The following is a 25,681-nucleotide window of genomic DNA, read 5'->3' as shown; positions in this document are numbered from 1 at the left end:
AAGTGGTCTATTTGAGATCAAGTTTAATTTGCTAAAAAGATCAGTCCACTTTTGCTAAATACTTATGAGGAAAAAAAAATTACAGTTCCTTGAGAGGTTACAAATGCATGCTATTCACACTACATGAATTTATATTTACACAATGATGTAGATTTCAGGTTTTCCAGTATAGTGTACCCTATTAACAGACAAAATACAGGAAAAAACAACAGAACTTTAATAAAATCACAGATTCCAAATCAAAATCTCATCCACAAAAGAAGCAGCACATTTAAAAAAAGTCACATTATGAAAATATTCAAAATTTAAATTGCTTTGTATTCAAATTAGTTTATATAAAAAGTCAGTAGTATGCAGTCTTTCTATGCATTTATTTTTTTAAAAGGTCACTTTTTCCATTATCATAAACACTTTTTTTTTTTAGACCCAAATGAGTGTACAATTGCAGTTGGCCCTGTTACAGATTTAGTGTATGATTTGTGTACTAATTTAGATTCTGTTATTTACAAAAGCTCAGTATTACGAAAGTAGTTACTGCGTTTTCATTTTAAAATGAAACCCTATATGTATCTAATGTAATCTAGGATTAAATACTGTATTTTGAACTGAAACAAATACAGCAAATAAGTTAATATTGTTTACTTAATAGACAAATACCAACATAATAGGCAGTGTTTTTGTTTGTTTTTTTGTTGACACGTCCTTATTTTGTGACTAAACATTTGCATAAACGTACACTGCTATTGATGAAGTCACTTGCGGCATCCATACTTTATTAAACAAGATTGACATTTTAAGCTGAAATCATTTCCATTGTTTGGTGAAACTAAATATTTAAGTCACAGAAAACAAAGTACTTTTATCTGTTAAAGTTATACTTAATACTAAAACACTACAGTTTAGACTTTCTGCATTTAGATTTTTTTTTATAAATAAATATATATATATATATTTATAAGATAATATCAATATATATATATATATATATATATATATATATATATATTATATATATATATATATTACTTGTACAATATGAAGATTATACATGTATGTATAAATTATAAAAAGGAAAAGATACTTTGTGTACAAATGCAGAAAGTGTTCTATGTTTTCCAGTATCAAACTTTATATGGCCAATTCTGCCTTAATGTGGTTTTAAAAACAATACAGGTATTATAGGTGTTATGCACAAACATGACCATGGTGCAGTTACAAATTGTGACAATGTGCTATTGCTATGGTAGGATATATATTTTAAATCTGTCCCTAATCCACTAAAAAAAACTAACTAAAAAAAATATATATATATTGTTTAATTAAGTAAACATTACTTTAACGATAGCTTATCTTAAATTCTCTCAAAGAAAACAGGGTAAAGGACAGTTATCTTCCATAAAAGTGCCAGTGGTTTATTACTTTTTTTCTGGTAATAACAAACACAGTTCAGAAAAGTGGGTCTCCTTATTGGCTATTTTATACAGAAATGATGCACAAACCAAATGCAGCTTCACAAGAAGTGAGCCTTGTATTAGGAAAAGTTGAATTAAAACATTGAAAAGCTATTCAATGTACATGTTTTGTACATATAGCACAGACCAGAAACCAATTAACAACAGTAGGCAGTATGCTGGAGTGACAAAAATGTAAAACTAGCTGCCAGTCTTGAATACTTCTTGGTGAGATACCTGTTAGTATTTGCTTGGCTAATAATTTAAAACAAGTTTTTAGTCTAAAGGTAATACTAAGTGTCGTGGTTGGTAAAATGGTGCCAGTCCATGAAATTTGGTTCATAAACAATCTCCATTAGAAGATAGTATGTACATACAGTCATATGAAAAGAGTTTTAGTTAAACAAAATGTCCCATGCAAAGAGCCTCACTGTTCAAAGGTCCATTCATCAGATTTTTTTGAAGCCTTCCGCAACTACAAAGGTCCCTTAAACTGGTTTCCAGACAGCTGCTGCCTAATGGATGGCTTGGAGCCAGCAGCATCTCCCAGCTTACGCCAAACAACCTAAACATTAAGAAACAAAAGATGACAAAACGAAACAATCTACGCATCCTTATTATTGACATATACTGTATATATAGAAGAACAATTGCATACTGAACAAAAATAGGGAAAAAAAAGAGTATGCACATATTAATATAGTAGCGTTCCCGGGTGAACAAAAGGGAGCCAGACGAAGGCAGCAAGATCTCATTCACAGATTTTATTCATCAAGGTCAGCACACCACAACAGCCCACAGCACCGTGCAAGCTGCCCCGTTATACCCTGAAACTCATAACGTTTCAACATAATAAAGACACGTTATTGGACCCCACAAGTCGAACAAGGGGCAAACACAACATGATTAGACAGCACTCACAAGCACACTGGGGTCACGACTCGATCAAGTTCCCCCCCACCCCACAGATGGACTTGTTCACATGCACAGGCACTCAGGAAATAGACAAAACACGATACAACACATCACTACAATATCAGATCACTACAATATCCTCTGTATATTGCTAACTTTATTCCTTCATTGCTCAAACCACCACTAAGAATCTAGAATTCTGTAATGGAAACATTATTTCACTCTGAATACAATTTTAAAAAACAGCCAAGGAAAATGATTTCCCAGCAATCCCGGGGGGGGGGAAATAGACAACTATCTGAATTCAGAAGTACTTACGTTACACATTTCACGAACAATCGCTTTCTCCTTCTCACTAAGGTCCTCTTCGCAGTGTTCTGGTACTTGCTTGTCCAGGTTTTCATGGACTTCCAGGACCTTAAGAAGGGAAAAAACAAATGTCAACGTATTATGGCAAATAGCTAATGTACAATTTTAAAAGAACCTGGTTATTCCTTTACTTTTTATAGCATCCTACTTGTCAGGTTAGTACATTATTGTCGTTAGGTTGTCTCAGAATTATTTTAATTTATTGTACAGAATAAGCTTCTGATCAGATTGAACTGTTTGTAAGCGTCATTAATTTAGTTAATTTATATGTCAATGGCTACTTGGCAATGCCAGGTAACCTGAAGGATCTTGTCACAAACAAAGTAATATCCCTACACACCAAGGAGAAGGGAAAAAAAAAACAACAAGAAACTACTTTTCTCCAAAAGAAAGAGAACAAAAACCTAAAATGCATTAAAAAAAAAAACATAACTGAATAATAATCTACAGTAATATGTGCAGATGACTTAGCAGCCTGTGGACAAGGTATTTTAAAAATGACCCCCTGTTTAATGACGCTGGTTTTAAATAGTGTAAGCGTATATAATCCCTGTCGTGGGCTGGGACTGAAGCAATGGGATCATTATTGGGAATAAGAGAGTCTGTACCTTCATGGCATGTACCACTGCCTCTGGTTTTTGTGCTGAAGGAATATACCCCACTGAAGGTGATGAGGAATCCCCAGGGGTCAGTCGCACGGAGCCCTATTGAAACAAAACCACACATGAAATAAAAACTACTGTGACAAAGGGCACTTCCATAGTCTGCTCATGGACCGGACCACAGAAGAACACGCCCAAAGCACCATGCCACATCCACTGACAGTGTCAGCTGATTACATGTTTTCTATGTCCCTACCAGTAACATACTGTATTGTTTACATTTTGAGTTTCTTGTGCTGGGTTTGTCAGTTTGTCAGAATTTTCTGAACAGCAGATTTATAGCACATCCCTTTTTAATACACCTCACACTATTCAGCATCATCCCCCCACTAACAGCCACACACTTTCCCAAATTTTTCATTGCTTTAAAGAGGCTTTGAAAAAATGGACCCATATTTTGACTTCCAGCTGCAGCTCATTTTTAAAAAAAGGCTTCTTCATGCATGGCAATAGGATCCACTTTATGTTCTCACACAATGGATCCAGCACTTACAAAACAAGTGGTTCCCTGATCTGTACACTAGTGGGGGGGAAAGTGGGAATTGGAGATAACGTGTAATGAAACACCTGTTATAGGGTTCATGCTCTGAGAATTCCAGACTCCCTACAATTACCATTAAATACTATATACAGCACGTATACATTGTACAATCTCTTCAGATGACATTGCAAGTCACTCAGCTTGCAAAAAAAACAAACAAAAGAAAAGGCAGAGTCTGAGACACAGAGCAACACACAGTACATGACACCCCAGAGTAATAATTAGAAAAAGTAACAGCGGCTTATGCAACAGTGCTTGCAAAGCTGCCGGTTTATAAATTAATCCTGCAAGAAAACACAGTGTGTTCCGTTCTTAATTAATCAAAATCTGACCTCCCTCTTTCCAAGGTCAGAACAAGGCAGAGCAGAACAAAGAATCAATTCACTCTATCCAGCCCTTTGAGCCACGTCTTGAAACCGTCTTTGTGGGTGTTTTTCTTGTGTTAAGTTAAAAACAGTTAGCTGGAATTGTTTTCCATGCTGCTATGAGTGGACGCAGAACAGACTTTCTAGAGATATGCATGTTACAAATGTAGGAACAGCCAATAGGTTATATAAAAACCCCCTAACACCGAGTACAAACAGAACTCAAGGCCATTTTATTAGACTGCAATGCTCTCCCTACAGAGTTTTTCTAGGAAGTGCCTCCTTTCTCTTGTGCTATTTTTAAATGTACCATATACTAAATAAGTTCTTAATGTATGGAATAACCACACATACTGTGTCTTATACGTATTACCCAAAAGATAGGCCAATATACCTTCCTAACTGGCTCCCAACAGCTATAATCCCTGCTTGACTGGAAACATAAAACACAAGGAAGCACTCAAGTGAGCCCCAGTGCTCATATGATTCTGCGGAACACTGTCCCGAGTGCTACCAATATTAACATCTGTCTTATTAACACTGTGTTTATTGAGATTCAGTAATTCTAAGTCATTAGTACTTTGTGCGTTGACTGTATTCCAGGCTCTCCCCTGCGTTCTCTTTGTGTTCACAGTGAGAATGTGAAGGGATTTAGCTTCAGAGAAAACCAGGAGGGAGGATATATAAATCACTTCTTTTTAATATAACTTAATGAGATCACTGATGTGAGCCTGTTCCACTGGGGCTGTTCTGCTTTGCTGGTGGATGTATGACAAGATACAGTTTAGGTGCTGGTTTTGTGTGAAAACTGTTTTTTATTTGAAAAGTTACACCCAAGTCCTTAATTTTAAACTTTTCTAAAATCCACAAATTCAAATGAGGAAAGCTGCATACCGATTAGAAAATAAAATTTTAGGTACGTTTGGTTATTACCAGAATTTCTCAACAACTGAATAAGGTTCAGATTTGTGTTATGGTTAATTGTGTCACCCAAGTACTTAAATAGTGCAGTAATACAAGAAGTTAGTAAGGCAACACAGCTGTGAGTATCTGTGGCAACTGTGGACTACTGGGAACTTTGCCCAACCATAATTACACTCCACATTCCACACAACAACCACGAATGCAAGGGTTCTGAATGTCTTCTATAAACCACTTCGACATTCTCCTCAGCACTGTTTACCTACATCACTGTGAGTCTAACTGAACTAGAGACACACAAGAGACTGGTACATTCTGTGTATGGGAGAGATCATTCTGCTCAGAAATCGGCAGGGATTTTGGGAAGAGCTATATCAGATGCTAAAATAAGAAATGTAGGAAAATCTATAAACTTTCTGCATCACTTATACTAGAGGGCAGGGGAAAGATGTAGCTTTTCAAAATAGTTCATTTGCATTGTTATAATAATGCATAGCACTGGCTGAATCTGAGATTCATGTGCTTTGTTTTGTTTTGTTTTTTGGTGTGGGTGGGAAAAATTTGGCCCAAAAATGTCAATCTCTGTTTTAGGCACCCCCATTTACTAAGCTATTCACAAGCATTCTTATTGTTTAAAATGAAGGTAGCTGAATTTTTTGTAATTCCCATCTGCTGTTAGGGTTCAAAGCTATTGAAATTAAATGTGAAACTTTGAGACACTTGTTTTTACTCAAGGACCTGCCTCCCTTTCAAAGATCTGCACCACTGCAGTTTCTTGCTCATGAAGACTATAGCTGATACTAATTAATTTTCTTCCCATGTAAAAGAAAATTGCCCAGAAGGTAATGATTGTACACAAATGTCTCTCTCTCTCTCTCTCTCTCTCTCTCTCTCTCTCTCTCTCTCTCTCTCTCTCTCTCTCTCTCTCTCTCTCTCTCTCTCTCTCTCTCTCTCTCTCTCTCTCTCTCTCTCTCGGTTATAAAAGCTCTAATAACTATTTAGAATTCACATTTCACTGGAACATAATTTACAATTTTCCATTAAATTGAAAACAAACAACTGTATGATATCCATCCGGAATGTTTGCAGAGAATTCCCTAATTGCAATTAATCAGTGTTAAAAATAATACAAGTTCTACCAATGTAATTACTCAATGTAAAATTCAATGGGGAGAGTTAAGCTGTATCTTTCAGAAAAAAAAACAAAACAAACAAATGGCTATAGGATATGCCTTGTATAAATCTGATGTTTGGAGGGCAGAAACATTACAAATGTCAATGACAGCGGCTTATTTTAATTGGTTTAGTTTTTACATTTACAACAGATTCAGGATTCAAAGAATTACAGGGTCCATTTATGAGCAAATGGGTTTTGAACAGAGATGAATCTTTGTTTATGGACACTTTTAAAAGGAAGCCAAGTTATGCAAAGTTAGAGAGGCCGATAACATTGTGTTTGCAAATCTTTCTTCTTTTACTTTTTGCCTCTTGGAGCCTTGGGAAAATAATTTTATAATCCATCCCTGAAGTAACTGGAAATCAGACTTCATATTAAACTTAATTCCAAAAGCCTCCAGGACCAGTTGCTATTTTTAAAATGAAAAGCTGGCTGGAATTAGCTCTCAAGATAAACCATGTTTAGACATCTGATTCCAACAGATGCATCTGTGACGGATTTTCAGAACGCAGGTCTCAGTGGTAATGTTTCCTGAGCAGTCCCCACCCCCCATCATTACCTGTAGGAACTGGAACACAAAGTGAAGGTACATACGTTTTGCAGAGACTCCTGATACTGTGGCAATGACGTCAACTGGCTCTCCGAGTGGTAGAGAGAGAAGCCTTTCCGAAGGGTCTTCAAATCTCCACAGCTACTCTGCTGCAGAAACAAACACAGACACTGGTTAAAAGACCTGAACACCTTTTTCAGTTTTCTTTTATAATTCTTCTAAATCCCCTTTAGGGCGCCTTCCAGCTGACTTCAGTAATTGCGTCCAGGTTTCCTTATATATGGCCGGTGTGAGCTGCATCGTTTATTGCTTAGCTAGTTTTGTATTTTAAATGTTTATAATTCTTCATTTGGTTTTATATGCCTGTTTCTTGTTATACAATCAATCATAGTAGCAATGTGTGCATGTGAATGTTAGTTGCATTTAAGTTAATATGTTTATATATATAACTGTATGGACAGGATGGCTTGTGGGTGATGTCAGACCATGAAGAGAGACACACAGTACTGGATATCTAGCGCAAATGCACAAGCTTATTGCTGAACAAAAGGTTTGAACATAAAACAAAACACTGTTTCAAAATAAATGGCATGGTGGCCAAAACAGACAGTCAAAACAAACACTGAACAAAGAATAAAACAAGTATCGCACTGGTGTAAAGCCAGCACGAATAGCAATTGTTATTATGTCTTTTAGTTTCTGTTCTTACTCTCTCACTCTCTCACCAACACCCTACCTCGAGTGAGAAATGCGTGCTGCTGTTAAGCAGCTGTGCCAGGACTTGCTAATCATTCAATCTGGCCCCTGCACAGTCTGCACATGAAGTAACTGTGACTTCTCCATGCCCACATACCAACACACATTTTAAATCACCTATGCTACATAACCCACACTATACAAAATAACCCAAAAAACAACAAGGGGCAGTGGTTAGCACATCACAAAACTCGGAGACTGATTTTATTTTAGCTAAATATATATTATTTGTATAGAATTGTCCAGGTGCAGATGTTTCTGATCTTGGATTGGGGGTGTCGTGAGATTGTCTTTTGGAGTGATGTTGTTTTTGGGGATGCGAGGTTGCTGCGGTCTTGGGTTATCAGATGCTCAATCATATTCCCTTCTGTAAATATTACTTTATTTGCATGTATTTTCTGCCAATGAAAACGAGCTCATAGCTAAATCTGGGTGCAATGCATCTTGTGACATGCCATACATGTTAAAAATTGTATGTTGTCCCTGTCAAATAAACTGATACATAAATAAATAAAAATAAAGGGCCAGTCTGAGCTGTTTTTTTTTTACCCCGTTGACAGGCCACGCTTAGGTTCTTCATTGCTGTGAACAGCTTACTAAATACAATGTATGGGCATTTTTATTATTCTCACATTTCATTCTTAATGAAAGTGTAACAAAAGACCATGTTCTATCACCAAAAATGTCCCCTGCAAATATGGTTAAAAACAGAAAGAACAGAATCTATAGTCTAGACATAATGGTCTTACATACAGTGTAGTCCACAGGATGCATATGAATATTACTGGCATGGCAATAGGTCTATATCACGAGGAATTTTAAAAGTATACCCATGTTTGTTGTATAACCTTATAATCCCACCTTAAAATGTGAACTATAACATTAATGTCCTATAGGGAACAAAATGTGTAGGTATAGCCATGACTGAAAATCTCCACATGCAAAATCCCATTGATTCTACTGAAAACCTTTCAGTACGCTACCCACAAGGACAGGGGATTCAATTGGCAGAACATTACTTGAGAAGGAATTGAGCAGTTAAAGTGAACATTACAGCTCATAAAAACCAAAACAGAAGTGCTCCCAAAGGGGGCCAGTTTCACTGGAAACTGGAGGCACAGGGTGGGGGCCTAATATTTCTGGCTGGATGGTTGCGACAGCTGGAAACATCAAAGCCACGGCCACGCGATCTGGCTCGTTCATCAGGAAGAAGGGCCGCAGCAGCAGTGATGCTGGTTCACAGCTCAGAGACGCAACACTTAAGCCAAGTGGCCCCAGTGAGACCATAAATCTCCTCAGCCATCAAGCATTATGACATGCGGAATCTGTATGTCAGAGAAGATCAACACGTTCTCGACCTCTATCTCTTGCTAGAGGGAATTTAAGGCATTCTAGGACTTGAAGTGTATCCCAAGGTACCTTCCTTCAAACTATTTCATTTTCTTTATACTCTCAAACATGTTTAGTGTGCAGTTGTACCGTACACCTGCTTTTCATTCAACGCCTACAAGGCATATCTACAGTACTATAACCCACTGCATCATTATACTACTCCCTCCGATCTGAAAACAATTACCTCAAAGTTAAAAAAAACGCACTTGAATAAATTGCGGATGTGCAGATATTTTCTTGTTAAGTGTGCATGCTGAAAGAGTAAGAAACCTGCAAAGAACACACTGTGCTGTAACAGATGCAACTTATTTAAAATTGTATAAGATTATGCCAGACGTGAATGAGGATGATAAACATCAAGGTAATGTTACTACTTGTTAGTGAAGACAAATTAATATTTTATTCATGAAGAAGTAGGGCCCATGAAGGGTACTGCTCACAATAAAAATGTACTATTGTTATTTGTAAAGGGATGTGGCTTGCTTACTTTTAATATGTTTACTGTTTTTATGAATCTTAACTGTTTTTGTCCTGTTTTAATGATTTGCCTATTTTTGCCATTGGTTTCATAATGTTATTTCTTGAAGCCTTCTCCTGCCAAGGGTTCTATCCTGGTTAAATAAATACATTTGAATTTAAAAACTGGACAACATGCGTCTGTCTGTGGAGTTATCATAATTAGTTCTTAGTTATTATTAATTGAACTTCTCAAGTTCTTGCTTAGTCCTCAAACAAACACTTGAATAATCTTTTCCAGAAGTAAAATTCAAAAAAGGACTTTAGTGTTAACAGCAACCCATCTTAGAAGTTACAACCATATCTGAGCTTCCCTGATTTCAAATTTGATGTTTCCAGTATATTGATTGGAGTGTCTCAGTGGGTTCAGGTTGAGGAGAGTGCAAGGAGAATACTGGAAGTTAGAACAATATGTTGTAGCAATGGTTATACTGCTACTGCCCTATGTAAAACACCATTTAGAGAAAACATGTCAAAACATCAGTGTTTTACTGGCTCTACTGTTTACAGCATAAGCTTCTCATTTATTGTTACATTTATTGTTATCAGTTACCAGTCAGCACAGATTACTAGGGGAAGTACTGTAGTCGTGGGAAACGTGGGATTTATTATGATATCAATTAAAACTGTTTAGAAGTGCAGTAAAATCTATTTTAAAATACAGCTATTTCCTTTTTTTCTTTATTGATTAAGGTAATATGAATTTCCCTTTACTTGGACGCATTTACTAGAAAACAGAAAATCAATGACTCACAAGATGTTTGCAAAAGTGTCCACAAGCTCGAAGATAGAAATAGCACAAGCTTTGAGGCTTTTTGGGTTTCTCAAATATGGTCGTTACTGTCAGTTGTCTCTTTATGTGTACTTAATAGTGCTGTCTATACTTAGCGCAAATTCAATTGTTAGTGAACGCCATTCTGTCATTGTCCATCCATCAACAGTCCAAAGCACCTTTGACCATTGTTCCATAGTCCAATTTCTGTGTTCTTGTGCAAACTTTAGCCTTTTAGTCTTGTTCCCCTTTCTTAACAGAGGTATTCTTACTGCAACACATCCTTTAAGCCCTGAGAGTGGCCTTCATACTGTTGATTTGATGGACAACGAGACCTGTGCCTTCTGCCAGTTCTGTTATCAATTCAATGTTTGTCTGCTTTCTGTTCTTTAAGGATATTATCTTCAAGTGCTGCTCATCCTTGTTAGACAGCTTTTTGGGTCTTCCGGTCCTGGGATTGTCAATTACATATGATGTTTCTCTGTACTTGTTGATTATGCTTCGGATACCACACTTTGAAAATCAAGTGATGCGAGCTATTTCACTCAATGTTTTTCCTTCTTTATGCAAGTCAACGTTGTTCTAATAGTAGAAAACACTAGTGGAGGCTTTGAGTAAACTGTTGATGCTCATAATGCTTCAGAGTAAACAAATGCAATTTCTGTCAAGGGACGTCTTGGTAGGTGACAATTTAACATGATGAAGGATGACATGTCATCAGCAATACATTTTAGTGTCAAGTATAGAGTAATCAAACTATAAAGTATAAAGATTACTCAAGACTATTTGACCTCTCACAGTTACTTGCACTGTCATTGAAAAATACAAGTATTCAAGGTGTAAAAATAATTCCAGGGATGCATCACTCCTTAATGACCATCATCTCAAATTCCTTTAGGGAATTAAGGGCTGGCAAAAATGTTTCCAACCAAGACTGTTCTCCACAATTACAAAAAGACTATTTTTTTTTTTTTTCCTTCTTCTGACAAAATAAAGACAAAAAAAAATCCAACATATAAATCCAGTAGAAATACTTTAAGATGCAATTCCTCGCTCAAAGAAAGGGATAATTTGATTTATAGAGCAGCTGGTCCCTCTCAAGCAGGATGATTGTGAAGAGTTTAAGACAGCTTTCCTTTTCATTGTTGTTTGCTCCTCCTTGGACCTCAAATAAATGACTCATCAACAGTGAAACTCATTGCGAGGGTTTGGTGGTAGCTAATAAACTTACCATGGCTGGTTGGGCTTTGTTATATTTGGACTATAAATCCAAGATCTCTGACTACGAGTCAGCCTATCCAGTGTTAACGCAGCACTTTCTTTAGCTGCTATCTTTAGCCTCTCTGGAGACTGAAACATTTTTACAGATGTGATGAGAAGACTTTAGACAGGCAGTTCATGCAGAAACACATCTTTGTGACTACACTTTTTAAAACTGTTAAATTCCTCCATGGCTATGCAACAACAAGAAGCTGAAAGTTGTAGTGATGTCTACTTTTGAGCACTAGAAACAAAATCAAGTTCAAAAGGCAAACTGATAATATTTATTTTCCTATAATAATTTAGGATTAAAGTATTAAAAATGTTATTTAGCTATTCAGACTGAAAGCAAAATAAGAGAAGTCATAATTCTTGGCCACACTAGAATACCATTGCTTCCTTACATCCATTTATGATCTCCAGTGTGCTTATGTCTGTTTCAGGCTTAGAGCAATCCCATTACCTAAATATACATCCCTGCTGGTCATTATGAGCACATTCTGAGAGAAGTCTTTCTTACACGGATACAGTTTAAATTCACAGTGGTTTAACATCATTTCAAATGTTTTGAATATACAGGAAACAGAATTCTGTTGTTGTTAATAGCACTTTCACCTCGGTTGTAAATAATTTAGGCAGCTTGATTATAAGAAGGTAGCTGCAAGCACTTTTATTTTATTTTATTTTTTCAGAGCTTGATATTAAAGTATAGCATTCAACTGATAGGAAGCACTTTTTTTATATTAGGGACTTACTATCACATATAAAATGACAAGAACATTTTATAATACAAGTAATATATATATATATATATATATATATATATATATATATATATATATATATATATATATATATATATATATACTATATATAAGTACAGTATTTAAAAAATTGCAAGGCTGCAGTATAAGCCATTTAGGTTAGTAGAAAAAAACCCCTAAATAACCATCACCGTGCTCCAAGCATGCCACCCAGCATTATTGAAATGTTTACCTTTGTAAGCGCTCTTGGTAAACTATTGCGGTTACGGGGCTGAGAAGGAGAGAACAAAAAAGACAAATTTAGTTATTCATCCTGTAGTAAAATGTGCTGTAAATAGCAGGCCCTATACGATACAAAGACAGAACCAGGCAACAGTGGTTGTATCAACATTATTTACGTGGCAACTATTGCACAGCTCCTATTTGTGTCAAACAATTATCTATAAAACAGTTGATTTGCACTGCAGGTCTATTCTGGAATAGTCTTCTTTACATGGAATTTAAAAACACAAAATAAAACCTTTCCAGCAGCAGCACATTTCAATATGCAATGATGCATTTCTTGTGTGACCAAAGTAACGAGATCACAGTAGCAGTGACCCTTTGCCAATGGGTGATTGCCTGTCCTTTTTAAACCTCAATATCTCCTCAAATGTCTATGGTACAGCAACTGCTCATTTGCTCCACAAACAAAATAAATCAAAGTTTCCTACAGAAGGAACAAAAACAATTCCTTCTAGATGACACATCTGAACTGCATAGGCTGCAATGCTTTACAGGAGAGGATTTGACACAATCACTTAAAATTAAAAGATGACACAATGATGTCTCCTTGGGTTTCTATTTGAATCAACCACCTGCCTCAAGAATAATAAAAACTTGTTTCATGCAGAATTAATAAAATACGTTTTAAAATATATACATCCCAAAGGAGATGACTCACTATAACTGCGACACTTTCAATGTTCTGGAATGTGTTATATAAAGTCACCCATAACTATTAAAACACCCAGTAGTGCTAAATTTAAAAAATACAAAAAGAAACTTAAAAATTCAATGAGAAACTTTTCAACTAGAAGTCTTTCTCAGTTTCTTCAATGGTATGATATAAAACAAAGAGTGGATGTCATGTAATTATCTGAAAAACAACTGCAGTTTAAAATAATTCTAGTTGCCAAAAGGCACAATAGATTTAACACCCACAGGTTCAATAATGGGTACAAAAGATAAGGTGCCTTTGGTGACAGTTCCATGTAGCTGCAATTTGGTATTAACAATGGGAAGATCTACCAGTAAATCATCCAGCTTCTGAATCAGTTAGGAGGTGTTAGACTCGTATTAATGCTTAGTGATTCTATTCAGTGAAAATGTTTTTCAAGATATAAATACACGAAGGTTAAGCTAATGGAAGAGGCTGCTCATGTAAGAGTGCAGAACTAAAAGACGCAATGCTGTATTCTAAAATATTGATCTCAGCTATAATAAATATTAAAGATGTTTAACATAGCATGAAAGGGTATTCTACTTATGAACCAAAAAATACTTAGAACAACTTGCTTGGAGCAGAATTTTTTTTATTCTTTTTTTTTTTTTTTTTTGGAATGGGGAAATTTTTTTTTTTTTCTTCCAGTCAGTAGGAAGAAATTTGATTCTGTATACATCAGTTAACAAAACTACACCAACAAGGCTTGTCCAAACAACACAAGAAAATAAAACACAAGAACATAATGCTGGCTTAAATGCTACCTGTATGTGTTTCAAGCTTCAGCTACTGCTACTTGAGGAATGTTCCAGCATCAACCACCCTTATCTTCACAGGGCGATGGTGTCCCTATTGCAGCTACATGAGCTTTACTTTCACATTTTCCATTTTCAATGAGTGCTGTGTGGTTACTGTAAACCCTCAATAACTGTTTGAAACCATAACCTAAACATCCACCTGCCAGGAAATAAACACACTAAAAGCTCAATCGCTGACAGGGCCTTGTATACACTGAACTGTACTTGATGAACATTTACTCTTTGGATGTGAAAATCAATTCAATGTCATTTTCAGCTGGCAGAAGGGAAATTGATAACCTGATACCCGGACATACACTCAACAAGAAGCGAAGTCAATGAGTCAGGTTTCACATAGCCCATGGCAAAAACATGGCAAGGACATTCCTTCCCAGCACTGGTTACCTAGCAACTGCTTTTATATCTTCTAAATAATGAAAAAAAAAGGTCATAGACTGTGTATTCTGTCTGAGTAAACTTAAGCACTGAAAATAACCCCCTTCCAACTGCTATCATTACAGGCTGAGAGATTCAACATGGCATTGCTATGAAGCTGGGACTTTTAATATTACATCTTAATGTACTACCTCATACCCTCAAAAGGTCAAGGGGTTCAAATTTAGCCCAGAACAAATTGACAGAACAAATTTTGATCTAAGAAATTGTGGAGTAATCTTACCTGTCACGACTCCATCCTTAGAGTCCAGTAAACTTATTAATATTATACTGTACCACTGTTAAATATGGTAGTGTTACTTGATCTCAAGTAGTTCATTGTTTCCAGATCTTGACCATGCACAGCAGGAGAGTTTGTTGGTATGGAGAGCAATCTCCTCATCAGGTATGAGGTTGCTAAGGGTCAGGGACCATAAATAGCTACCACCCTACTATTGATGACTGATCACACAGCAGCAGGACTCACAGACATATTACAGATGCAAAAAAATGGAATGGTGAAACTAGAATTACCATTATAAAGAGATTATTCAACATTTCTCTACCATTTCTATAATGGCAGTCCTGTCCATTATTGTGTCATTTCTCGACATGAAATCAAGCAGTATGTTACATTAGATAAGGTGTGTAATAGAATTAGGATTCTCAGTGGTACCTGTAATAGAAGCTTGTTGTCATCTTCTAGAATTCTGACTTTTGTCTCCAACTGCCGGATGTAGTTTGAAGATGGATCTAGTGAAAAAGTAGGAAAAGTCATTAAAATAAAAAAAAGCAAACAAACATACAATTATATATTTTCTCATGTGAATACTGGAAAACCAACTGACAACCAGCTAAATATCGGAGCTAGTTTTTCACATACATTTTCTAAATTAGTGCTTAGGCGATGGGTTGCGAAAATATCTGGAACATAAAGTTAAAATGCAGGGTAATGTGGGTGATGTTTTACTCTAAATATGTCTTAAGTCATGAAGTTGTAATTAGTTTCACATTGCACCAGAAAATCTGAAATGTTGGTTTCCCTCAACTTCCCTATGCAATGGCACAGCTTTAAGTATTTATCAAATACTTTATCCACTCAATGATGCTAATCTTTATTGGTACTATTATTACATCCAAAATAAACATGATTATATTCATAGGTATTTAAACTATGTAATGAATATAGTTTAGCAGACAGGCTGTGAAATAGAATATACATTATAATAACAAATATTTGTCAGACTCTTACATCTAACAGCTGGCTTACGAAATATGCTAAGGTAAAGTTTTGAAGTAAATACAAAAATAATCTGGCTTCATTTGAAATAACAAAGACTCAGGTAAACCTGAAAAAGTATGTATTTTTCTCCCTGAGAAAAGGGTTGTTAAATATTAACAGCAAACATATAATATTAATGTGATTTCCATGCTTTGACAACAGCTGCACAGTAGCTTTTTTGTGCGGCTTCAGTATGCCATTAAATAATTAAAACTACATTATTATGGTACAAACAAGGTCAATGTCAAGAAAACACCTCCTGTCACACAGTGATACCAAGTTAATTCCCAGCATTCCTTGCTACGCCCTCTGATTTATCAGGGCACTAGAAAGCTTCTCAAAAGCAGCCCATTCTCCACCATCAGCATTCCTTTCAACTGAAACAACTAAAGAATGGGAATGAGGCACCTTTAGAAGCACAGCCCAAAAGACATAAAAGGAAATTCTCCTTTCTTTCAGCACCAAGTTTTAATATGCACCAGATGCAGTTCATTAATTTCAGCTTTTCAGGACTTTTATGGGCTTCAGTAAAACTGCATTGCATTTTCGGTTTCTTCACATCAAGTAAATTGTTGTTTGCTGTAATACAGTTTATATTATCATACATAATCAATTTAGAATGTACATAAAATAAGTAAATGACAGATTAAAACAATTTAATATTTAACAACCAGTCAGCACTTTTTAATATTTCAGAAAAAAAAAAAAAATAATAATAAAAACCTGCATCTACTAGATATCCTTACTTGATACATTTCATTATTAATGGGCCGGCAATCATTGTAAATTCCCTGGAAAGGTATTAGACAGAAAACACAAGGAACTGTTCGTTAAAAGGTTCAAGAGATTATAACAAAGTAATTTCCTGAAGCGATACATCACCTTCTTGAACAAGATGTCATTTTGTTTTCTCCCATGGTTGATTTTTATGTTCTCTGTAGGCATTATTAATGTAAATTTGGCAGTTTAGTAATATAAATAAATTATCATTAACTGCTCCACTGGGCCCTGTTGTAAATCTGTTTAGTTCCTGCTTTGTCAGATGTTCTGCTATTGGTTCTGCAATAACTTCCCTGTGTTCATTTCAGAAGTCTATGAGCTATACAGTACTGTTTTTACAGTAATATTAAAGTCTCTCTGCAAGTAATGTGTATACTTGCTCTTTTTCTTCACATATTCCCTGAAGGTGTAAAATAAATACATCAGAAATGGAATGTGTCATCACATGAAACCTCTGTACCATATGTGATCTGCATTGTCTCAGATTGTTCACAAAGGTCCACAAATCCATGCTACCTGTCAACATGAATGCCATAACATGCACAGATTTGGAACTGTTATATAACCAATTGGATTGAGTGCCTTTTCCAGTCGCAAACTAGTTAAGATGCAGTCATTCCTCAGATCAGTGCATCACAGTTTGATAGCACCTCAGTTAGAGAGTTGTATGCATCAGTGGTCCCAAGATATTTTTGGCCTTTTAAAGAATAACTAAGGGCCTTGACTTGAACACAATCCATGGCCACATTATCTCAGCTTAACTGACCTAATCTTCACAGACCTGCAATTTCCTGACAGCATTGTTATTTTATCCTACGGTGGATGTATAACAGATCTCACTGAACAGCACCATTAACTCTCTTCTGAAATTAGACCTGTTCTGTTCCATGCATTTAATGTTAAATAGTTAAGTTTTAGGGAAGGGTAGTACTGGAATGCATTTCTAAATTGTGGTTTACCTAAAAGGGCCTTATTTTGTGCAAAAACCAGGGCTTTGAAACCCCATATATGATTCTAACTCGAAACTTCTTTACGTTCAGGATATATAGAGGATTTCTGAATGAATTCCTCTGTTCCTCAAACAGATTGGACATATAAATAGTTGTAGGAAGGAGCAGAAACATTCATGGATCACTCTAGGGATCGTCTAACAGCAGAGCTTTGACATTGTAACCAGTGCAGGTGGTCCTGTTCATAATTGTTCAACAGGAAAAAAAATAGTATAAGCGCTACTGAAATTGTATAACAGAAAGAAAAGTGTTACAGCATGTTTTCCTGTGTGAAACTGATGTGGAGTAGTATTTTCAGTAAATGAGCTGACTGACCTTTACACAGAGGCACACTTGCCCTTTGCATTCCAGTGCATGTTGTCTAGGTGAAGAGACGAAATGGTTCTGGTATCTCTTTTTTCTACATTTATTTAAGTATTTATTTGGTTTTAGTTTTTGCCCCCTCTCTTTAATTATGTAGAGTAAATAGCCAATAGCACATAAAAGCTACAGGTGCTCTTCACTCCTCGTCTCGTTTTTGTTTTTTGTTTTTTTGGTGTAGGTTCATATACTCCTCACAAAAACAAACAAACAAGAAAAAAGGTATAACTCAGAATTACAGTAAACAGAGCCAGGCTGCCCACCTATCATTAATCCTCTTTACCTCCCCTGTGACCTTTTAATCTCACTACATCTGGTCACCTGACCTCCATCAAGCACTCAAACTGATTATCAGGCAGTTCCGATGTCCAGGCCAGGGGGGGACGACAACATAAGAGTCTGAAAATGTGCAGGGACCCAAATTTTTAGACCCTTTTTAACACAGGCTACAACCATACAGGCAGTGTTACTAAAGTGTCTTCAACCAACAGGGGACTCGCCTCACAAAGACAGTTCAGCATAAACTGCTAATTATTTCATGAGATTACAAGGGGGAATTCCTTTGTTTATGTTTATTTTATTGGGTTTAATAAAAGTGTATGTCTATTATGAATTAAATATAAATCAGTCTAAGCTTAACGATCATCATGTGCTTTTCCTTTGTTCTGCATTGGTTAAAACTGGGAAACTGAGAGGATTATGAAGCAATAACCCCCCAGCCTCCCCTCCTCCAACAGAAACACACAGATTTATTTCATATAAGTAGAACATAACTAGTTGAATCGAGGCCATGTGCTGTTTTTGTTTTATTTTATTTTAATTTGTACAGAATATGTACATATTAAATGGATTTTCAAAGGGTTAGTTTAAATACAGTCCCCCAGCAACATTCCCCCTTGAATTAAAAAGGTCCCGCTGGCAGTACATATTTCAACTTCTGAAAAACAGCACAGCAAACATCTGACATCTCATGTCTTGACTGTTTTAAAAATACCTTTAAATTAAAAATAAAATTATATTTAGAAATTATGTAAAGCAAAATGAGTAAAATGTTTCCTAAATACTTAGTTACTATATAGTACAAAGGCCTTATTTAAAATGATATGATGGTTGCTTTTAAAAACAAAATCTCACTGAATGATAATACAGTATGTATGCTATGACACAAGATACATATTTTTCTTGAGACTAAGTAAACCACAGCCTACATTATAAATCTGCATAGATTAAACACTGTGACAAGCACATAATTTAATAGGTATGCATAGGTTGCAAAAATATAACTGTGCTAAGTCTGAACAGCTCACATTGTTTTTGTTTTGTTTTTTCTTTACAGAAATGTAAATCTCATAAGGTTAGAACGGTAAACTGCAGGCTGGAGGTTCAGCCGAGTACAGGGACCTGTCCTTATAGCCTCTGTATGTCGGACCAGATTGCACCATTTCTTTGACCCACTTAAAAGACGTGTCTGCTGTTTCTTGTTTTACACTACTAAGGCTCAGCTTGGAAGAAGCCATATGGGCTGGGAACAATGTTAAGCCCTGTTAGTGTCGTCAAGACTGACTAACTGTGTGCTGAATAATCACTAATGAAAGACAGGGAATCCAAGAGCACTTCTAGAAGAGGCTACCTTTTTACTTTAATTGCACAGTTTGCACACATCTCTGGAGGTCATGAAAGTGAAGAGTGAGATTCACAGAATCCACCTAGCTGTTGATTTCAATTCCTCACACACTACATTGAGATACACACAATGGAAAATGACCATGCAGAACTATGCCTACAAAAAGGTATGCCAAGTTGTTCAGATAACCACAAAAAGGTAGCTATTGTGCAGGTAAGACACGTAAATGTGTAGTCCTTAAGGTTTTAAAATCAATTCCGCTTTATAAGTTTCACTGCCATTTTCACCCTCTGTCCTATCACATTGCTGTTTCCTTTTTATAACACGCTTTCTCCACTTTGGAATGTCGGCACTAGAATAACCCTGGCAGAATGGCAGAGTTGCTGTAAATGTTTCTATTGCTCTGCCCTTTTAAGAAAATGTATTACCAATTAACAGTTCACTAAACAATGATAATGGAGGCAGTGAAAAATATGCTGAAGACATTTAGAGGATAAGGAATTGGGTTTTAAAACACTTAACAAAAGTGTCTTGCCCTTTAAAATATCATAGACTCACAGAAAGGTTTTTTAATCAATAGGTATGATGGTGCAGATAGTCGTACTTTTACTCTTGTTTTCTTCTGCCTCTCCTGTAGGGACAGTAGTTATTTAAACTGATTGTCTGTCTCTGGATTTAAAACAGTTTAACACTACCTTTAAGGGTAGCACTGTGGGGTGAGCTGCAATTGGGGGCTGGAATGTTTAAGAAGACAACAGAGGCAAGAGAGGCAACAAGGTGCTTCACTGTAGATTCTCTCTATGCTCTGCTATAATGAGCAATTAGCTTTCACAACAAATTAATGCAGCAATGTGGCCTATTCTTTTAATAAAGTGTAGTAATGGCTTTCTGCATGAGGTATTAATTATGATATTAACTATAAGTTTTACATTATGTGTATGTGTGTGTCTTTTATAGTTAAGTTGTTTTTAATCATTATGTTTAAATTGTGTGTGGCTGTGCTTTTATAGTCGTTTTAATGCAGCATTGTCCAAGTTTAGAATTTTCGATTTAAACATGGCTGACCCTGAGACGGGAGGGAAGGTGCATTAAAAGACAAAACGGATGCAACATGCCGCATTACATGAAGGTATAAATATCAAACATGTAAAGTTCAGGATTATCTTCAAAACTCTCCTGCTCACCTACAATGCCCTTCATCACACAGGTCCCAATTACCTGCTCAACCTGCTGACTCGTTATGTCCCTGCCCACAAGCTGAGCTCCTCTGACTCTGGCCTGCTTGTTATCCCCAACCAAAAGTGCACCACACTTGGACAATGCTCTTTTAGTTTCACGGCTCCGACTCTTTGGAACTCTCTCCCAGCTTTGGTGCATGATGCTCCCACCGTCGCTCGCTTTAAATCAACTCTCAAGACCCACCTGTTCTCTCTTGCTTTCCATGCTCTTTAAGCCTGATATCTGCTATTAGCTTCTGTTACTATTTCACATATTATGTTACTATCATGTATTATGCACTTTCCACTGTATTTCATGTACTATTTCATGTATTATGCACTTTCCACTGTATTTAGTGTACTACTTCATGTATTATGCTACTAGCATGTATTATGTACTTTCCACTGTATTTTAAGTATTATGCATTGTTTTTTTACTGTATATCGCATACTACGCATTTCTTTGTATTTGAAGTATTATGGATTTTCTTGTATTTACTGCATCTTGTAAAGTGCTTTGTGATGGTGGTCCAATATGAAAAGCGCTATATAAAATAAAGATTGGTTGATTGTAAAGTTTTGTCAGTCTTTTCATCTCTTTTGAACTGACTCCGCAGATATCTGTGTTTTCCGATACAAACATACACATCAAGCTGTACTGAGGCCTGGTCCAAAGTCAGTTTGTAACTCTTGCTTATATGGTTGTATTAGAGGTATACCTTTCTTCTATATGAAGTATTTTTAAATCAAAAACCATTTGTCAGCTTATTTTTCCACTATATATATAATATATATATATATATATATATATATATATATATATATATATATATATATATATAGAAACACACACACACACACACACACACACACACTGGAAACGTGTCCGTTTTAAAACGCCTCTTTGAGCCGGTCTCCCCCCACACACACACATTATACTCCCATTACCTCATTCTTTGAGCTTCCTTAATGCTCTCCAAGCATTATTTATTTGTATACCATGGTTACTGCCACCCAGCACCTTGAATTATGATATCACTATGAAAAAGTAGGTCAACACCACCACAAGCTACATTTAATATAGTATTTGCATAATATAAAGACAATGCCTTCACTAGCTCGATCAAACAGAAAACATTACTAGCTTTGGATAACCTCAAGAATGTGTGCTAACTTTTTTCGATATCTACAGATTCTGAATTTTGTGCGTAACAAAACTTCACAATTTCCCTTGCTGCTACCCATGTCCCATGTAGATTTTATTTATGAATCCAGTCCTAGTTTAAAGGGCATGCTATCCAAAATCCACACTGCCATTTTCTCTTTGCGCTGTGCCACACTGTCCCACAGTGAAGGTTCAATGACAGCAGGATCTGGCTTTGGATCTCTCTGTGGAAGAATGGGTCTATTCTCTCTCAAGTGCACTCCTCATCTGCCTGTGCCCAACATGGACTGATACAATTAAAAAAAAACTGATAAAAGTTTTGCAGTGTCTTCATATACCTAAAATAATCTTTGCCAATATGTATCGAGACTTTGATTCAACCTGTCACAGATGTAGGCAGGCTAATGGCTCACTCATTCATATGTTTTGGTCCTGTTCCAGGTTGGCTTCATTTCAGGCACCTATTTTTGAAACCCTTTCCCAGATCTTCCACTGCCCCTTGATCCTGTCCCATTAATTGTGCTATTTGGTTTTGCATCTAGTTACACCCCCGCCTCTAGGATACAATCCAATGCCCTGGCTTTTTCAACCTTGCTGGCAAGACGCCCGATTCTATTTCTTGGAAGCTGGCTGCCCCACCTTCAGATGTTCAGTGGATCAGGTATCTTATGCAATATCTTAAGCCAGAGATCCTTTCCTTCTGCAGGGGAAAATATATGTTTTCAATGACAAATACTGGATCACTACAGCTTAATGTATTAAACGTATATATATTTACTCCAGTAACAAAGACAGAACTAGAAAAAGAACTAGAAGGTGGCAGATCCAGATCAGATTGCATGTCAGTAACACACTGCCCCTGCTTGGGTACCTTTTACATCAGTCAGCTTTTAAAGCTTGCGATGTAGCAGCCTGGTTGGTCTCGCTGCATACTGCAAATGCCACATATTCCGCCTGACTAACGAATGTTACCATGACATGAAAAATGACAGCGGCCAATACTGGACTGCTGTTTGTGCTATCTGGCTTTGGATTGGCTATGCGATACATCACCCACCCCCACCCTCCCGCCCCCTTTGTGTTTTTTATTTTATTTTATTTTTTTAATACTATCCACAAATTCTCTAATCATCTGTATATTAACATAATGTGTGTATTAACATAATGAGGCATATGCTCTTCTTCTGTCTGGGTTTGTTTTTGGACCTGAAATAGGCGCCAACAACTGTATTTCAGGACTTGGGAGAATTGTTCCAGTGGAATTTCTGAGGGGAATTTCAAAATCATTAATTTCCTTCATGTGTACTAGCATGGCAAATTAAACGTTTTACTAAAAATGTAAACTGCTATTAACAATATGTAGGTGGAATATATATGTATTTTATTTCAGATTGGATTAGGTGTCAACATCTACTGCACTGTACCTGACTCAGGTAACATCGCCCTGTTACATATCCTAATAGCAAAGTTCAATAGAAAATGTTTTTTTTTATATAACAGCATTTATGACAGGCATATCAAGTACAGAAGCTGGATTGAAAGTAAAAAAAAGAACGCATTGCAGTAGATATATGCTATAACCTTATCAAACTCCCAATGTGACCAACTCTCCAGTAACTCCTCATGTTCAGTAGAAACTGTAGGCTTTGCACATTTCCTTTTGTTTAAAATAGCTGATCTCTGAGTCATGCTAAATCTATTGACTGGGCTCTTTGGATAGGATTCCAGCCAGAACATGTACAGCAAAAGCAAGGCCAATTCTATTGTACAGAAGGGCTTTGTAGGACCACACTAATGTGTACAGCATGGTGCATAATGAGAGAAACTGATTTTTAGTTTCAGGGTAGCTTCCATACCCATTCCATTTAATAAGGCAAATGGATGTTTAATGGTTAGTCCTATGTTTAATGTTTTATTCCTATTTAGTCATAGCAATATATCAGAAATGCTTTCCCTTTATATTGTTTCTCGAATAGTGATCTGTATTCCTAGCAAAGGCCAATAATTTGTTTCATTCCAAACTGAGGACACATACCCAGAGGTCTGCAGTTCTCTGAGGGTAAAAATAGATTTCACTATCAGCCAGCAAATACAAACTAACAAGGTGTTCCCTTCAGCTAAATCTTCTTGAGCAGCAATAAACATGATAACAAAAAACTACCCCTTACTCTGAACCATATATAGTATATATGTTTAGAGTTTTAGTAAGCAATTAGAGATATTAGGTCTCTGTAAAAACCCTATGAAATTACTCAACTTGTTCCCTGTTGATTGAAAATTTTAATACTTCAGAGAGAGAGAGAGAGAGAGAGAGAGAGAAATCTATGGCTAGCATGGGCTAACTCTTTACATCACTTCTTCTCTCCAGATAACTTGGAGCTGTGTTTTTACAAGTTAAAATCAGTACTGGCAATTATGTAACTGTACGTTTTGATTTATAAAGTGCATGACTACAGACTTTGTAATACCATCACAGTCCTTCAAAATGTTAATAATATGCTGTTATAAAAGTAAGCTGTCAGTTAAGCATGTTTTGCAGTCTTAAGTATCTACCACTGTACTTTCCCAGTTAAAGCCATCAGCGCAAGTACATGTTGCCAAAAGTTGTCAAAGCGTTGCAAATCACTGGATCAAATGGTCGGCATCAAACAGGAGATTCATATGTCAAGGCATCAAACCACTCAATCACAGCCCAGCAGAAACTTCAATCAAGTATTTATCAGTTTAAAAAAAGCAGGAATTATCAAGAACCCACAGCGAGCAATGGTCAGAACTTTGAACTAAGAATCACAAACCACAAATATGATAGATGTAAACCAATGGTTTATCCATGCGTTTGTCTTTAATGTCATTATCAAAGGCATGAAAAAATAACTAGTCAAGCCATATAGCCATCTGGACTACCACAGCACATACCCTAACCTAGATTTGCTTTTTTTTTTATCTAAAAGGAAGGACTGGTTGGTACATGTATATGTTAAATGTTGAATATATTTGTATATTAGGTCTTGAAAAATTGGAGAATTAAACGATTTCTTTTACATGACTGACACAAGAAAAAACCACAACAGTAAACCAAACCATGGATAACGGTTGTATTCAGAACCTAGTTCTCATCATGGCAAAAGGAAATTCAGTCCGGAAATCTCAGAAAGCAAAATCAAAATAATCTGCTTTCGATATAATCAAGGCATTTGCTGCAACATTGTAACAAAATGTATCATATTTCCGAAGTTGCCTTCCTTGACCCTTTTAAGCAGGCCTGCTGGATAATGGACAATGAAACCTATTCACAAAGCTCACAGCAAACTTCCAGACTCTGGTAAACCTATGTTAGTGCCTACCCCAATCAAGGTTTGGATCAGACCCTAATTACTATCAACATTCATTACATCTGGCATATACCTTCTCTGGGGCATTTCAGCTAAAAACAAAAATCTATTAGATGTTTTACCACATGACTGTAAGATCATCAAGGGACACAGGTACTGCACATTGACTGCTTGTTTTGTGAGGAATCAATAGTGCAAATTCAAATTCAAATATGTCATGTTTATTTTACAATGCAACTACGTGTATGTGGCATTGTTGCCCCGCCCCTGTGTGTATTTCTGTGTT

At 36.3% G+C, this 25,681-nt stretch overlaps 1 protein-coding gene across 3 annotated transcripts in view; it reads right to left on the bottom strand.

The window, feature by feature from the left end:
• Positions 1–1,076: 1,076 nt before the first annotated feature.
• LOC121330251 (coiled-coil domain-containing protein 85C-A-like) overlaps positions 1,077–25,681 on the bottom strand; it is a 37,231-nt gene continuing 12,626 nt past the window's right edge. For 2 of the 3 annotated variants that reach the window (XM_041276618.1, XM_041276615.1), the window contains 6 exons: positions 15,302–15,378; positions 12,644–12,682; positions 6,996–7,100; positions 3,344–3,439; positions 2,685–2,783; positions 1,077–2,016 (listed from right to left, as the gene is read on the bottom strand). In XM_041276618.1, coding sequence (XP_041132552.1) covers positions 1,927–2,016; positions 2,685–2,783; positions 3,344–3,439; positions 6,996–7,100; positions 12,644–12,682; positions 15,302–15,378 — 506 coding nt within the window. In that variant the 3' untranslated portion in view covers positions 1,077–1,926. The remainder of the gene's footprint in view (positions 2,017–2,684; positions 2,784–3,343; positions 3,440–6,995; positions 7,101–12,643; positions 12,683–15,301; positions 15,379–25,681) is intronic. The other variant, XM_041276616.1, reaches the window with a different exon arrangement.

Source organism: Polyodon spathula, chromosome 17 (assembly GCF_017654505.1).
Source record: "Polyodon spathula isolate WHYD16114869_AA chromosome 17, ASM1765450v1, whole genome shotgun sequence".
Classification (NCBI taxonomy): domain Eukaryota; kingdom Metazoa; phylum Chordata; class Actinopteri; order Acipenseriformes; family Polyodontidae; genus Polyodon; species Polyodon spathula.
This window is presented reverse-complemented; position numbering and strand designations above follow the sequence as displayed.